The sequence below is a fragment of the Serinus canaria genome, chromosome 6 (genome assembly GCF_022539315.1).
Source record: "Serinus canaria isolate serCan28SL12 chromosome 6, serCan2020, whole genome shotgun sequence".
In the NCBI taxonomy this organism is placed as follows: Eukaryota; Metazoa; Chordata; class Aves; order Passeriformes; family Fringillidae; genus Serinus; species Serinus canaria.
In genome coordinates this window covers 11,219,865-11,237,666 of record NC_066320.1, presented here as the reverse complement: position 1 = coordinate 11,237,666, position 17,802 = coordinate 11,219,865, and the positions used below count along the sequence as shown (strand labels likewise).

General features: G+C 40.5%; 1 protein-coding gene across 1 annotated transcript; it reads right to left on the bottom strand.

Moving 5' to 3' along the window:
* Positions 1-895: 895 nt before the first annotated feature.
* Positions 896-12,856, bottom strand: PLAC9 (placenta associated 9). Its single transcript, XM_009087715.4, has 4 exons — positions 12,576-12,856; positions 3,317-3,414; positions 2,248-2,368; positions 896-1,084 (listed from the first exon to the last, which is right to left on the bottom strand). The coding sequence occupies exons 1-4, from the start codon at positions 12,631-12,633 to the stop codon at positions 1,074-1,076; spliced, it is 288 nt and encodes a 95-aa protein (XP_009085963.3). The 5' UTR covers positions 12,634-12,856; the 3' UTR covers positions 896-1,073.
* Between the last annotated feature and the right edge of the window lie 4,946 nt (positions 12,857-17,802).

Genomic DNA, 17,802 nt, shown 5'->3' with positions numbered 1-17,802 from the left:
GTGATGACTCAGCTTATATAATTTAGCTTTTCCTGAGAAATTTTCTTCCACAGGATTATCCAGAAATTGTTGTTTTGGTACGAGTTAGGGAGTTGTTGTGCTGTTGATGAGTAATTGTCTGTACGTGAGACATGTAATCTGTAGTTATTGCTCAGTATTTTCATTTTGCATGTTGTAACTTCTCTTTCTCTTGGAACTCTGAGTTTTTATTCCCTGCTGGCTTGGATGACATCTCTTCAGCTTGTTGTTCTCAAAATAAAAACACGTAAAGGTAAAAAGTACAAAGTGGGGGAAAAGTTTTCAAACTAGGTCAGTGAAAATAGATTGCTTGCTAATCAACAACATGCAACCTCCCCTTACTGAAGTACATACATGTAAGTGTTCTCCTTCTGTTGTGTAAGGGTCAGGCAGGTCCTTTTTCTTGTAAGTTGTATTGCTATTTGTCTTGAAAGAAAAAGGCAGTGTTGTGGATTTAATTCTGGACTGCAATTTGTCACCATGTCGAGGGAGGGGAATGTAAAGATTAGAGGATATGGTAGCCATGTGTCCAAATGATGGATTCTGACTGGGACTTGCTGACAGGACTCCCAGTTTGGTCAGTGGCATCAGTGTGACCTGTGTCCAAAGGCAAACCATACTCTCATTTCTGTCAGACAAACTGAGTGTGTCTTGAGAGGAATTGCAGCTGGAAGTCTGTCTTTGTTGGCTGAAACCAGTAGCAAGGGTTCACTTCTTTGCAAGGGAAGGAGGAAGCTTTTGAATTAAGGGAAGTTTGTTAGCTGTGCTTTAGTCCTGAACACCACCTGATCTTGTTTTCTTACTGACAAGGCTGTATTTGAAAGGCAGTTTTGATAAAGTAGGGCTCTTGAAAGATTTAGAATGCCAAGTTTAAAACTGTGTCTGAAAGCAAATACCTTTTTATTATAAAGCACAGCAACACAGAAGACAAGGTACAGCTGAGGATTGTTCACCCTGCATGAATTCTGGAAACACAAGCTTATTAAATCATCAGAAGTGCAACTGTTGATGACAACCACACTGTTAGATTCAGCTATCTTCTGTCTTCACAGTGCTCAGCTGGTATCTGTATAGAGAAGAGCTGATGTGATTATTTTTGGTTATGAGATCAGGATCAAACTTGGATAAATCTCTTAAAACATGAATCTTTCTAGTCTGAAGTGGAGAATTGTCACTTTGATTCACAAAATTATAGAAGGAAGGTCCAATCTGTAATTCTTGAGCAATTTGGCAGTTGTTGCAAGATCCATCTGAATAGTACTTGCTATAGATTTACTGCAAATCTATTGCTATAGATTTGGGGCAAATCTGCAAATGTGCTGATTTCCGTTTTAAATTCACTGCAATGCTTTACTAGAATATCTTTCACTTTTCCTAGAATACCCAGGGAAGTAACTTAGTTGTTAACCTGTTAACTGCCCTTCACAGAAAACTGTTAACTTCAATGGATCACAGACTTGGTGAGGATGGTGTCAGTCGTGGTTACCAGATCCATACAGCCAACTGCAAGAACTAAAAACCAGCATAAGCTCTACTGTTGTATACTTCAAGCCCACTTCCATCATGTAAGTGCACTGTAGTGTGCCCAGGTACAACTGCCTTAAATGAACAAACAGCCCAGCACTGACAAAACTGACTTCATAAACATGTCTGTGGATGCTTTTATCTGTACACAAGTGGCTTATTTTCCACCCAGAGAGTCTCACCTTGTTAAATACACTGTTGATATTTAGGTGGAGGATGAAGAGAATAGAACAATAATATAAGAAAGTGAGTAGAATAGGTGGCCTCATCCAACTAATTTCTGTTGTGATTTAATTTATTCCAAAAACATTTTTCCAGGAGCATGTTTTGTGGGAGGGGCTTACATGTCAAAGTTGGATTTAGGATATCAAAATGGCAGTACCTCCAATTTTGTAAAATTCTAATGCTGTCCCTTATTTTGTCACACATGAAGCTAAAGAATCACAGGATCTTAGCTCTGGGAAGGACGTTGGGATTACTTAGTCTGTTCTGCCATTGTAAGATGAGTTGCTTCCTTTTCTCCCAGCCCTCTCTTTAGTGATTGTTGAAATCTGATTTTGCAAACTGGACCTGCAATTGGGGTTCTGAGGCCTTGGCTAGCTTGAGCTGAATTACTTCACATCTTGAGAGAGAAAATATGGCATACTTTATAATAACATTTGTAACCCTTTTTTCAACATCGGTTGTACCTGACGAGATACTGACCATCAAAAGCATCTATAAGTGGAGTTCCTGGAACGGTGGGGATATTCGCTGTTGTCTCACTGATCATGTTGAGGAGCGATTTTACTTCTGATTCTAGGTGCTCCACTGTTTTTATTACCTTCTAATGGAAACAAGGGAGACAAATGGAGAAAGGAGGTAGTCAGAGGGTCAAGTGGGAGGAATTGCACCAGATGTGTTTGCAGAAATGCAAACCTCATGTTCTGTAATGCCACCAGCTAATTTAATTTGTTATGCGCATTGCAGGTTTAAACATTCCTTGTGTTCTGCTGGCCTCTAGTGGCATTAAGTATTAGCACTTGGTTTTGCAAGAGTTATGTTATAGCACCCCTGTATAAAGAAGAATTTGACTTGGAGTTTTGCATTAGTTGGTTTTTAATTATTTCTAATTTCTTAGAGATGCAGTTTATTAAATGCAACAAAAAAATCTGCATGGATGATGAGAGGAGCTGATGAGGTGGAATGATGAGGGCTGGGACTAGGGCAGAAGAGAGGTAATGTTCCCATTTGAGAACCACAACATGAAGTTTGGGAGCTACCCAGCTGAGAATAGTTAACAGGTATCATGTGAGTGCTTAAGACACCAGCTGGGAGAGAAAAAAAAAAAAAACCTTTGCACTTTCCTGGAATCCCCATCATAAAGCTCATTTAGCTCTTAAGTGTCAGCTGGGGTGAGCAGATATTCCTCTATCAGTCTTGGAGTCACCTGCAGAACTCACATCTACCCATAAGTCAGTGTGAAACCTTACAAATACAGATTCTGAGATTTTTAGATTAAAGGCATAGTTTAGATTATAAACATTCTAGAAAAGGCTGACATAAAAAATTGTTAATCAGTTTTTTTGAATTCATCAAGATTATATATTTCTGGTGATAATGGCTTTATGGATAGTTATAAACTATGACATCTGAAAAAATCCACCCTTTATTCTAGTCCAACCGTGGCTAGAATAAAGTCAAGAAGGGACACTGCCTAGAAACATCCTTTTTCTATGGTCAAAAGGATAGAGCAGAAGTCTGGTAAGGTTCAGGAGCCAGTACAATCTCTTACCTCTTCAATAGTATCTAAACGTTCGTGGAGCATGTGTTCATTACACCAGGTTTCTCTTTCCAGACTTCCAGGTACTACACTGACAGGATCAGCAGCAGCTGGTCAGTAGAGACACAGTTAATTGGCAGAGGGTTAATAGCAATCCTTGCCTTTCTGATTTCTGATGTGGTATTTTGCAGGCTACGCAGCATTGTTGATGAACCAAATGTAGGCATTGATCTTCTTTTCCAATAACTACAGCTGTACCCCAGTACTTGCCTGCACACATCATGTTGGTTGGAACAAGGTGTTTTTTCTTGCCACAGGTGTTTGTTTTGTGTGCGTGTGTTTGTTTTACATGATCTATTTTTTCCTACATGTGTAGGGTAAGTTTATAGGCTGTGCCTCTGTCTCTCTTAAGTGTAAAATCTAACTGTTGGGAAGATCTGCCTAACACAACAGTTCCTCGTAGACTTTCTTCAGAAGGAGCTGGTGCTGTAAAGCTTTGAAGACTAGCTAAGCTTGTTCACTTTCCAAATGGATGCTGATGATCCTCTGTGCCAGATAGTTATCCCAGACAGTCTGACTTTGCAATGGGAAGGGAAATAATAAAGATTTTTTTACTGCTGAGCACATTTGCTGACTTTGCTATATACAGAGTCACATATCTCTGTCAGTTATCTGTGTTTACCTCTCAGTACTCATGAGCTCTTGCTCTTTGAACTTTTCATTCTGCTGGCTGTGCTCCATGAAAGGTCAGTAGCTGCTGGTGTCCATGCTTTAGCGGAGTGTATTTGCTTTTCATAACTTCTGTGCAGCATTCAGTAGCATTTAAATTTTCAATTGTGTGCAGAGGACTGTAGTGGAATATTTTAAACTCTGCTGAAGTGGTAACATATCTTCCTGCGTGTAAAGTTAGTTTTTGCTCTTGTTTCATGCTTGAAGCAGCAGTAACTCATAATGAGGAAGCAGCAGTAACTCATTCTGTCATGGTTTGTAACAAAGACAAAACTGAGCTCGTGTTACAATGAACAGTAAGACAGACAAGAGCAGTAACTAATTCTGCCTTCAGTGCTGCTGTGCCAGAGCAGTGGTTTGGAACTGCTGCAGTGCTTCTTCTCAAGCCTGTGCCAAGATTTCTGGAGTGTAGGTGTCAGGTGATGGCAAACATGTGGCAGTAAGGATCGCTGCAGTTTGGAGGCGATTAGAGATGTACTCTGAGTTGGAATGGCATCCTTGGAATTGGTGGGTGGAGGATGGAGAGGAGGAGGGATTACAAAGTGACCTGACTTACTGGGCATTATTTAGAAGTTGGTTTGGCAGAGATTTGGTTAGCGGTTTTACTAGCGCAGTACCAGAAGGTGGTGCTGTTAGGACAGAATCCCGAAGACTATGTCTGCCTGTTTACAGAAAAGTGCTGAAATACAGCAGGTATTTCAACACCAGCTGCTTTGCAATTGCCCTTTTTTTCCCTGTTTGCTGCTAGTGGTGGTGGTATATGAGTCTTGTTACTGTCTCAGTAGTCAAGTGAGCCATGCTATTTCTCAAAATTTTTGCTTCTTTACATGTCTTTTTTTCATCATGACTGGAACAGTGTGGAGATACTGGAATTGTGGTGGCTGATTCTCTAGGCAGGTGTTTGTAGGTGAGGAGCTTAGATATGATGAATGACTGACAGTTGGTAAGCACATGTATCCATACCATGATAGATATGTACAGCCAATGTAAGGTGGTTGCATCTTACTGTGAGCTTAGCAAAGCACTGCACAGCTTGGTGTGCATTGTGTGCACATACAGACAGCTTTGTGTGTACCTAGAGAAGGAGGTAAAGGGGCTGCTATGAGACACAGGACTCAGTAGCTCCTGGTTCCTTAGGATGGTGGGTTCCTCTCCTGAGCCAGAGGGACACAGCTTACCATCGCTCACAGCGCTTTGCTGCGTTACCAGCTGTAATGGCCATACTGAAGGAGGACCAAGTCCTAGTTTGACAGGGCTGTAAGATATCACTCAGAGCCACTGAATTAGTGCAGTGCCTAAAACTTTGACAAACAGGCCAAGCCTAAGTGTCTCAGGAAGCACCTGACAGCTGATGTTAGCAAGGCTAAGGGTTAGTATAAGCAAAAGCGTGTCTAGTTGTAGACCACACATTATGGAGCTGGGACCTGTGAGAGGGCTGAGCAAGGAGAAACCCTCTCCAGACCTGCATGTCCATCTCTTGTTAGTGACTTTCACACCAGAACAGAGCTGCTCAGGCTCTTGCAATTGCCCCTTCACCACCACGCTGGAACAGGCTGTTTCAGCTGCTGCTGGCTGGGCAGTCAGTGTAGATTTCTTTTTTTCTGAGTCCTGACTTGAGGCTTTGGCTTCCCAAAACACTCATTATTATTCTGTTGTTTCGCTTTAGCTTTTAAGCCACAGCTTTATCTCTGGGATGGGCTGTTCACAGGACACATCCGGTCCCTTGTTAATATGGCACATATCTGGGTCACTATGGTCAGGCAATTCAGCCAAAGCAGTAATTTCCATGTACTCAAAGAGAGCACGTGGAATGTTGCTTAGGAGCACTGCCCTCCTCTGTTGCAATTGGTGAAAGAAAGGGACACAATCTGCCTTTGGCACTGACCTTACTCCAGCAGCATCTCTACTTCATATAATAATAACAGTCACCATGTAAAGGAAGTGAAAAGCAGAAGGCTGCAAACTATGTAAGCAAAAGGCTAATGACTTAGGATAGTTCCAGGTACTTGCTTTCTGAAGTTACTGAAGAAACATTTTTTAAATGTAAATTGGAATTTTTACTTGTCTGTGTTTCAAAGCAAGTGCACAGAGACAATTTTGGTAGTAAGTTTTGAAGCTAACCACTTTTAAAAGTCAAGTGTTCTTTGTATTTAATATAAATTACATATTTAAAATGTGTGGGTGTTTGCAACTTCTGACAGCTTAGGCAAGTGTGTAGGAGGCATATTTCAATGTCTTAAATATCTAATTTGAAACTTAATAGATTATTTCATGCAGATGCTTGCAACATTTCAATATGGCAGAGAGAACATTACCTTTCAGGTAATGTCTCATCTGCAAATTTCCACCTGATGTTTCTTGCAAGTGAGATATTCAGTTAAATTCTTGCAATCCATTCTATTTGAAATGTAGGGTGGTTATTTTCCATCAAAAACCAGAACTCTCGTGTTCAAGATAAGAAAACAACTCATGCCTTTTTTGCTCTGATTAAGTCCTCTGTGCTACATTGATGGTGCCCATAAATCTAGGTAGTTCTAACCACCCTGGGCCATGATGCAGGCACCAGCAGGGAAGTGGAGCATCTCTGAACTGGTTGTTAATAAGGATCTATTTACTAGAAGAACACGCCTAAAGTTTGAAAGAAGTAGCATGATGGAGAGTAAGATCTATGTATTATGGTCAGCCGGACTGTACAAAACTTGATTTTATAGCAAGGGAGAGAGAGAGCAATGAAGTAAGAATCAAAACAGCCTTACTAAACAGGTTAAGAGCAGAGGCCTTTGATTAAGAATATCCCTCAGTTAAGCTCTTCTGCCTCCTGTACATTTGATATATTCCCCCAACCCACAAGATGTTGCTTCTCTGTGCTCCCTGATGAAGTTCCCGTCTAGGACTTGTAGGACTGTCAGGGTTCTTTCTATCCAGGTTCATTTTGATCATCCAAGTAGTTGTTAATGGTAAGCATCAGAATAAACCTGAGACACTGCCTGTCTGCTGTCATTTTCTGTGGTTACTAGGACTGCCAGAACTGAAGGATGTGACCACACAGATCTGGTAGGTCTTTTAAAGTAACCTTCCTAATGACACATTGCTGGTCCAAATGAGGTTACAGGCTTGATCTAGAAATTGCTGGGTTGGGTTCTTTAGTCTGCATTATAGAGAAGGTCAAGGTGAGTGACCACATTTCCCATTGGTCTTGAAACCTGTAAAATTCTTAGGCCTCGTTCTATGATCAGTGTGGTTTTGAAAGTTGTCTGCAAGGCCTTGTTTGCGCTCAGTAGGGCAGGAGGGATAAACAAAGCCGGCCACAAGCCAAGTGGGAGACATGGGAGATTAAAACAGGAACCAGATGGCAAACGAGGAAAGCTGAAAACATGTGATAGAGCAAGGGGAATAAATGAGAACATGACTAACTCTTCAAAAAAACATGCTGTGCTCTGTGGTTTTGTTTGCACTGCTTTAGGTTTCTTAGTATCATTCTATTCCTAAAGCATGGAGCATAAGGTGGCCAGACAGCCTTTGATGAGAAAAGGAATGGCTGTACTAATGATTTATGTTCCAACAGGAAAATACTTTTTAGGGCACAGATTCCCTTCAAGTTCTTAGCTACTCAGAAGCACATCTTTAAGTGGACGTAGAGCATCTTTCTGGCTGTAATCCATAAAATGCTAATGTTTAGCTGTGATTTTGACACATCTGGGTAGTTCTAACCAGGTAATTCTACCTCTTTTTAGAGTTCAGTCTCTGTTTCCTTAAAGATAAGGGAGTTCTTACCTCTAGTGATTGCAATAAAGACTGCAGAAATTGCAATAAATATATAAAACTCCTTAGCAACTTAGACACTGCCATATGCTTCACACTGGAGACAACTGCATGTGTTAGCTTATATTTACATGCAAATATATACATATGCATGTAAATATATACATACACATGTAAATATTTAAATGTACACACACCTTTACTAGGCTCTAGCTTTTATGGCAGAAGGACAAGGCAAATTTCATACAGGGTAAATATGATCTATCAGGCATAGTATATTAGACAGTAAACTGATAGCATAGGAAGACCTGAAATTTAGGAGTTGTGGGAAGATTGGGGTTTTTTTACATTTTCTTTTTGGTTTGGTTTTTGTTTGTTGTGGTTTTAGGTTTTGTTTGTTTTAATTTCAAGAAGGTACATTAAAGTTTTTAATGCCTGATTAGCGATTAATCTGTAATCTATACATTCACTGAATACTTCAACTGCTGCCTAAATGTCAAGTCCTGGAAAAGTTTCAAACATGATAAAAATCCAAGGGATTTCTCTGGTATCTGAGATTTATGATCCTCTGACAAGGCAAATATCCTGAAATAAGTTTCTTCTATGAAATTAGTCATTGTTAAAATTAATTTTAAAAGCTGAATAACCATATCAAAAAGTCAAGTTCCAAAATTGCACACCTGGTTCATATTCTCTTTATCAAGGTGTAGAATATGCTGCTATGAATATTATTTCAGATCCTACATCAGTTAAGGTTGTACTTTTTTTAATTCCTTTTTACCTGAAAGAGAAGGAGCAAAGGGGGAATCTCATGGGTTAGGGAATCTATTGATGGAGGTGGGTCAGGTGCCAGCCCATGAGTTCTCACATCTTTGCCTAGTGTATCCCATCCACCTGGGTATGGGACTTGGTGTCACAGAGTGTTCTGGTCTGATCACACATCACTTGTGCTTGTGAAATGTGCAAAACCAGAAATGGGACCTCATAGCAATTCTTCCTGACTAGATAGCACATATTTCTGTGTAAAACTACTTCATTTACAGACAACTTTTGCTATTGTAACCCATATAATTCTCATTTCATAAAGGGATCCATCTCTCTCTTACCCAGCAGTGGAGACTGAGAGGGAGTGCACAAGACCAGGGATAGTTCATGCTTCCAGTGAGTGGGGGTTTTTTTTAAGGCACAGAAAAATCTGGGCCCTTGCCATGGCTATGTGCCAGAAGCAAAATTGCTACTTGAAAAACTACTTTCCTTTTTCTGCCATTTGACCATATCTGTGATTGTAAGAAGCACTTAAGTTTTGTGTATTTTCATTCAAAGGAAGAAGGATAATAATTAAATGTTCCTGTGAGGGAACTATTGGCTTGGAGAGTGTTTTCAGCATGCTGGTCTTCTGAACAAGCAGCCAGAGAATATCCTCTTGCACTTGCTTCTGCAGTGGAAAATAACTACAGGAAATTGGACTGATAAGAGGCACAAGGTACATAATCAGCAGGTATGTTACTCTAATTCATGCTGTATCTTACAATGATGCTTTGGGCTCCAGAAAAGTTTGCCTTTATTATGGATTTATTTTTGTGTGAATTTATCTTTGTTATGGAAACCAAGGCTAAACATTTGGAGGATTATAGCTAGAAGCTGTATAGGACATAATCTTGTGTAGAGGAGGGGAAGCTTTTTAGGAAGAAGAGGAGCTGTGTCTTAGTATCCATAAAGAAACCAAGTTGTGCAGAATTAGTGAGCTTAAGGCTGGCTTGAAAGTGAAGGATGTGAGATGCATAAATAATGGATGCCACCATCAATTTGAGGATAACCACTGCTATCAGGAGATAAAGAGTTTCTCAGTTTTTTGAGGACATGGCTTTTAGTCTGTGTTTAGTACTAAAAACGATGGTCATGGGGAGTGGGTAAAGTGAGTCTGTGACTTATTAGTCAGCTCTGTGACTGTGTCGTTTTCATATGTCTAAGTCAGGGCAGTAGAAAGAAGTAAGTAAAATGAAAGAATATAATTTTAGGTTTTTTCCAAAAATGTAAACAAATCTAAGAACTTGCTTGAAGCTCTATTTTCTCTTGGCTGACAGTTCATGCAGTCTGCAGCAGCTCCAGAAGTAGAATTGTGAGAGAAGGGCAGATACATAGATACACACATAGTAGATCCTGACATTCAGGCCCAGGACTTATATCTGCCTCAGCCAGAGCAGATCAGCTGGGTTTATGAATAAAGCCTTATCCTGCAGGTGAACAATAGGAGTCCTATATTTCTAAACTCCTGATTTTTTGGGGGAGTTTGATACTAACTTTTGCTTTACATGAGGAAGTTACGTTGTCCACAGAATTGAAATTCCTTTTAACTAAACATAAGAAAGCATAGGCCTTTACAGATATATAAAATCTCTTTATAAAAGGCTCACTTCTGTACTGAACCCTGATCTCCAGACACCTCACAATCTTAAAAACCACAGTTATTTTGGGGTACGCTTTGTTGTCACAAACTTTATTTCTCCTTCCTTGTTAGAGCTCAGAGGTGGGTTCTGCAAGGACTGCAATCCTTGAGTTGGAGACAATGATGCTGGTAGGTTTCTATAAGGACAGAAGATACCTATAATATGGAGTATAGGTTAAACTATTATTAATTTGTTAGTAGACAAATATGAGTCCAAGTCAGACCTAAAATAGGATATCACCTGTGGCTTTAATTCTACAATGCAGTGTTTTAATCTCCTTGAGAAAAAATGCTTCTCTGTGATAATGCAAGTGGTTAATTTGGGGCAGAATCTGGGTCTTCTGAAAGGATTTTTTTTTTTCTGGTTTCTAGATAATGGCCTAGGTTATAGATCTTGCCAGCTTTGATATTGCATCAGGGGATTCAAAACATCTTAGTAATTCAAAAAATGTTAGGTGAATGAAGAGAAGCATTCATACCCTTGATTTACTTTAACTTGTAGTAAAACCGAATGAAACTCCTGCTGTTTGAAAGCAAATGACGCCACAGTGTGGAGCAGCAGTGCCTCCGCTGGAAGCTGTCCCTGGTAGAGCGCTCGGTGTTTGGTGTGCTCCGCTAAGAGCCCGTGTCACTGGGGCAGGTGCTTCTTCACCCTCCAGGTCACCTCTCTGCCACCCATAGACATGGAGCACAATCTTTGCCGTTGGGTGTCTCACCCCTCGGAACGATTTGCCTGGAAACACGTTTAAAAGGGGCAGGTATTGTGCTCCAGGCTACATGGTGCACTGCATTTGAGTAGCGCCCCACAAATTAACCCAGCACAAGCAGCAAAGCACTGTAAACTGTGGCAGGAGCACATGGTTGCATCCAGAAGGGCTCCTGTGCCAGCCTCTCCTGAATGATTTGAAGGCTGAGTTCTTTGAATATGAGATTGTTTATATTAATGGCTGAATTAAAACTTAAATTCTTGTTTGGTGGATTAATTTTTAAGAGGAACCCATGGGAGTTAGGTTGGTGGATTCTGCAAGGGAATCAAAAGTTACGTTCCCCAACTGAAGTGTATCAGAGGGAAAGTGGGGATGGCTTTTTAAAGCCTTCGGTCTGGCAGGGTGCTCCCCTGGCCATGACAGAAAATTTCTCATTTTGCATGATGAAAACCATTAAGACAGTAAACATGATTTGCTGACTGAATAGCTGCCACCTGGCATGATACTGGGTGCTAGTCTCCTCGCAGTTCATGTTGAAGTGCTATTCTAATTAACTGAATTTTCTCTGAGTTGGAAAATTATTTTAGGTTAAAACTCTACTTTTGTGGGAATAGACAAAGCCGTTTTTTAGTTTCTTTAATTTCACATTTATTTCAATGAAGCTTGCAAAACTCACAAGAGGATAGTGAATTCTTGTGGAGTGAAAACAAGTTAGAGTGCTCTTGCTGTTGCATTGATATTTCAGTTCATCACTGAGATAAACATCACAAAGCCAGTTAAGTAAGAGGCAGTCAGGGCAAGGAAGAGTTTTGAATGTAAGAGGATCTTACTACCCTATCATGAAGTACAGCTATTGTCTTGTCAAGAAAGTAGGACCAGAGGGAAAATAAATCTGAGCCTCAGCTAGCGGAAAAGATGTAGTACAAACAGGCTGGGAAGCCAAGTTTCTGGTTACACAGGGACTGTAAACCCTTGAACTAGCCAAGCTGAATAGCTTTGTCACACTACAATGTGATTACAGGTTATTCAGTGCTAATCTCTTGTTAATGAAAGTAGAATTCAGATGCAGGCTTATCAGGTGTTCTCTGTTTATATTTTGTTCTCCCAAGGCTTTTGGAGAAGTCATTATGTACTTCAAAAACTCAGGAATAAGCAATCCAAAGCAGAAGAAACAAAGTGGTGATGCTGTTACCAGGAAATTTAAAAAGAAGGCTATGAATAAAGGAGAATCTTTCTCTAATCACCTTGAACTTCAATCTCATTTCCAAGTGGATTAGTGTGATATTAATACGGCTGCCAGAACAGTAATTATGGAAATTCAGAGCACTGTTTGCAGCACCTCAATGTGGTTCTAAATTTCTGAAGGTAGAGTGATTCTCTCTCCTGTAAGAAGTAAAAAATCTCAAAATCTACCAAAGCAATATGCCTACAGGACAGACTTTAATGTCACCAAAATGGAGTCTTACCTCTTAAATCAGAGAATTTTGACACATACCTGTGTCACCTTCACATAAAACCCACAAAGAAATTAAGCAATTATTTGCCTCCCCCTCCCACCCCATGCAAAGGCTTTGACCATACTGCGATTAAGCCACACTTTGTGCTTTGCAGGTTGAGAGTCACTTACCTAAAGGATCTTGCTCCTGCAGGACTAAAACAAACGCCAGTGCCCAGAGGAAAAGCATGGTTCCAGCCTGCCCGGGCTTTGCCGTGGCTGTGCTGGAGAGCCCCGCAGGCTCCCTCCCCCGCTCCCCGGCTTCCTATCGACTCCTCGTCCAGCCCTTCGTGCTGAGGTTTAGCCAGAGTTAGGCGGAAATATGCCCAGCCTGAGCCAAGATTCTTAAGCTGTTCTCTTCTGCTTCCCTCCTTTTAAAAACACCCTTCCAGCTCCATGCACAGCCCAGCTATCCAGCCAAGCTGGAAGTGGCCCAGGTTCCCCAAAGTTGGTTTTTTTTTGTTTGTTTGTTTTTTTTTTTTTTTTTATGCTTCTATTTATTTACACAGATTACAATGGAATTTGATGAAAAGCTTTGGATGCTGTAAATATAGCAAGTGGGGCAAGGCAAGGAAGGCAGAAAGGAGGAGGAAGGGGTGCTAGATGTTTCTTTCCCTGTAGAATTTCATCTGGGGCAGGCAAAGCACTGGAAAACACAGTATCTTTAGATCTTGTGAGCTTATAAGGCTTTTACCACTGTATGCTCTTTATGAAGAGCACAGAAACATCTTCCTTGGGCAGTACAATGTGTGGCAGTCTTGTGGGAGGTTACAACTGTCTGTGGTTCTTTATGTTTGGACATTATCATAGGATCTCCTGAGGAGCCATCTGGGCTCTTCTCAGTTTGGCAGGGTTTTAAAATTTGTTTGGCTTGGTAACATCACATGCAAAAATAGCACTACTCATGGTAGGCTGGCAATGTGTGTGATTTTTAGCAGGATCTTGGTTGAACATTGTCTTGCAGGCTCCTGGGTGTTGACTGGATAAGCATCAGTCTTTGACCCCTCTAGGCTGGTGTTCAAACACTTAAAGTGTCACCTTCCTGGTATTATTCCTCATAATCATTTGAGTTATCTTTTTTCAAACTACTGCAAGAAAAAATGAGAGGCCAGTAAGGCATCCTACTTAATCCCAAAGGCCATTGTTCAGGCTAGACAGTCTTTTAACTACTGAAAATAAACCCCTGCAAACTAGAACAGATTTCCTTGGTCTTTACCACCCCCCCAGCAGTCGAAAAATCAAATTCTTTGAATATCTGAAAATTATCCTGTAAAGATGCTATCTCAGTGTTCAAAGTGTAAAGATCCATAGTGACTTCCATAACAAGTTAGTTTGTACTCAGTTGCAAGGCAAAATAGTCTCAGTAACAGAGATTCTGTGATTGGAATTTATCTGGTAACTTTGATGAGGCATAGAACAACCTCAATGTTTATTAAGCCCTCAGGGTTGGTTTCAATGCATTAACATTTTTATGAAATAAATTTAAATTAGCTTTGAAAATTGGAGTGGCAGTGTTTTTCTGGGTGTTTTGGCTTGAATCACTATGTAGTGTACTGCATATCTTATGAATTCTTGTTTGGAGAATAAATTTGATTATGCCTGCTGAAAACTTAGATAAATCTTAATTTCTTATTAACAGGTCCTGAGAGGGGAACTGCAAAAGGTAACATTGAGTCCAGCCTCACTTGTACCCTGTGTTTCTGTATGAGATGCTGTTGTGGTAGGCTGTGATTTCTGAAGTGAGACGTTATCTGTGTGTTGTCTGTGCTTTAAAGAGAAGGTACTGGGAAGCACAAGAAGAATATTTCTGACTAGTTGGCTGCTGTTTTCTAAATGTGTTTGTCCTTTGGTTCTGTCCTTTTTTTAAGCAGAATCAGCCAATCCAATCTCTGTATTGCAAAGGGGGCCTGTTCATGGAGGATTTCTGCAAGCTCTCTCTGCCGTCCTCTATGCCACACACTAAAAAGCAATGAACGTTCATTGAAACAGTTTTCCCTTCAACACACTGTAAAAAATATGGCAATTTTCATTCCAGACCACCTTTGCTGAGGCCACTCACCCCCTTTAGAGCACATTTCCTGGAGGTTCCTCCTGAATTGCTCTCCTGGAACAGTTCAGTCCCTCTAAGGCACTTGCTGCATATTTTTGCATACTGTGTTATGTTTGACTATAGCGAGGTGCTGGTCTGATAGCCATGGAGAACTAAACAAAATAGTGTGGGTTTTCTCTAGTATTATCCTCCAGGGGTTGTTTCTGTAATCAGAGAGTAGTTTTTTCCACTGCAGGGAAATGCAGCCAGAAAGAATATTTCTGCCAAGTGGGATTCTGCTTTGCAGTAGGACTACCTGTCCTGAGATTTTTGGTCATCTTGGGTAATTACCTCAGATTGCTTTTGTAATTTATAAATACTCAGAAGAAAGCTGCAGAGTAAGACAACTGGCAACTAAAGTACAAAAAATCTGGGGATATGACAATACCCATTGAATTGTAAAGCAGGCTTTTCAGAAGACAGAAGATGTGAGAGCAAAAGAAAGAATATGATGCAAACATATTTGTGTTCTGAGAAGTTGGTAACTGATGGCCATCAGAGAAAGCATTCTTTAGCACATTCATCTTCAAAATGGCCATATATGAGAACACAATGAGATCATATGAATGTAGGTTTGCACAAAATCCAGCTGTTGAGATGTTCCCAAGGCACTGGCAGCCAAAAAAAGCATACCAGTGAACAGGGATGTGAATTTATGCCAGCAGGCAGTTTGGTGAAAGGGAGAGCAAACATAAGGACTAAGTCTATTTCGGGAGATGCTTTTTTGTTTGTTTTTGGTACAGTCTTTCTGTATCTCTTTCTTGGACTAGTTAAATGCTCGGCAAAAGCAATAAATAACTGCACAATAATCCCAAGGGTGCACAGGGAGAAGGAATGGACTAAATAAAGGGTATATGTTGACAGAGGACATATGTGCCGTGTGAAAAAAATCACATTGCTATTGGGCATGAAATCCTGCAGCATGGGCTGACAAAGGATATAGCTGAGCAAACTCTTTGGGTAAAAAAAGGACCTTATGTAAAACACAGAGAAAATTAGTGGAAATTACTTCAGGAGACAAAAATATGGTAGGAAAGCAATCCTTGTAGGGAGAGGAAAGTGCCTTACCCTGAAGAGAAGGAAATTAAAGAGTATAACCACCACCCTGGATTTAACACTGGTGGATGATGAAATCTGGGCAAGCTTTGTGTAGGCTGCCTACCTGCCCCTGAGAGAAGATTTGTCTCCATTAGAAACTGTGGAGGTACCTTAGGCTCTTGTCACAGGCTTAACTTCTGTCAGCTGTTCATGACCAGGAGTTCTTGCTACTTGGAGGCTGTTGAATACCTATTGTAAATTGAGACTTGTTACATGATCCATTGGGAAGAGGTCACTTACTTTCACTCTCTTGATTCATTTGGTTTCTGACTGCTGGGTTGAAGCAGTTGTTGGACAGATGCAAAAGTAGAATTTTATTACCTGGAGAGGCTGATTTGTGCAGAGCAGGCATGCAGCTTTTGGGCTGCTTCTCAGGGAAGCAGAAATTTGCTCTGCAACAATACTTCTGTTTGGTGAATGGATGAAGGGCCTCTTGCAGTGGTGATTTCATTAGAATGAAGTGGAAATTGCCATTGAAAGCTTTGGATAGTAGTGATTTTTAGCACACATCCCTGGAAGTCTTCACAGAGCCTCCATGCCTCCTCTTGTAACTCCTCTGTTGGAGTTACAGATCTGCAGCCTTGAATGAGTGATCACCTTGAATGAGTGATCACCTTGAATGAGTGATCACCTTCCCTGTGCCAGTGCAAGCCTGGTCTGTTGCATATCAACTTGTACTCATGTTTATTATCTTGATTTGCAGGAGACATCAAAAACTGTCAAGTTCTCCCGCTATTGTCATAAAGGCATAATTTCTGATGCGGTTAAAAATGATGTATCGTGATGTATCACGTGGTTCATAGTGTGAAGCACTGTGAAGATCAGCTCTGTCTCTGCCCTCCCTGGAGAAGTTAACAAGCCTGTGTGTCATGGAGCAAACAACTCTGATCCAGCCTTCTTCAAAACAATACATTTTGTGCTATGCCTAGAGCCAGCAGTGAGTCAGCTGCAGGAATTGACTCTCTGGTGTCATCTAGGTGCCAGCACACTAGGCTGGATTCTGTTTGCCAGCATTAGGTAAGCATCCTATGGCTTCAGGCTGTTGTCAGTCTGTGGCTTCAGCTTCCTGAGCAATGAGCCGCAAGGAAACTGAATCAGAAAGCTGAAGGAAAAGGTGGGTCACATGGAATGCTAGTGAATTCTGTTGTTTGTTTTGTATTTTAACAAGTTATATCCTTTTATTTGACAGATTTCAGGCATTTTATGAAGGCTGGCCATGCCTCAGGAACCCTATGAAATATGATATGCAGTGCACCCACCCATTTTAATGAAAAGAAACCTTTATTTTTCTTTAAAAGAAACCTTGGAAAGTTGGATCAACTATATTCCCAGCAAAATTAGTGATTCATGAATAGACTCTTTACTCCCAGTCTTGTATTGCACACATGGTGACCTGATACTTGCTCTATTTTCTATTGCAGAAGGTTGTGGCCCTTTGCTGTTGTAACTTTACGTGCACCCATTTGCGTCACATGAAAATGGGATAGATCTGTGAGTCTGTGGTGGATAATATTCAGGGAAAATAATAGAGGGGAAGCACTTGATTATTCCCCAATTAGAATTACTCAGCTGGTGTCTTTAGCAGATCAGTATTGCAAACCACACCAATTAAATGAGATAATTACTTGAAACTGAAGCCACAATTTTGTTCCATGAAGGACCTGCTAATACCCACGTGTTGAGTAGCACCTTGCTGAACACGAGTCATGACAATAGCAAAGGTCTGTTACTTAATGCCTGTGTACCTTTCTCCATTAGGGAAGGCATCAGCTGTGTATGTGAAGCCTTTGAATGTACATAATATTTACCATGGAGATACCTAAAAAACCAGAGAAATAGCTGGAAATAAATCCTATTTTTGTTTGCCACTCAGAATGGTCTCCTTTCCTCTTAATTACCTCAAGATCATGGAGACTTGCAAGGGGAAGAATGGTGTGTCAGAGAGAGAAGCCAAGCTAATCATTCTACTGCCATTTCTCTGAAAATTTACAGTATGTGTATAATTTTAAAGCCAATGCAGTAAAAATCCCTGGTTAAAATTCCTTTTAAAATACGTGTGTGAGTGAATATACAATGCTTTAGCAGGATGATAGTACTTCCTTTGTTGTTATAGATCCCTTATGTCTTTAGCTGCAATTTTTCTTCAAACATGCTTCCAGTACATGTTTCCAG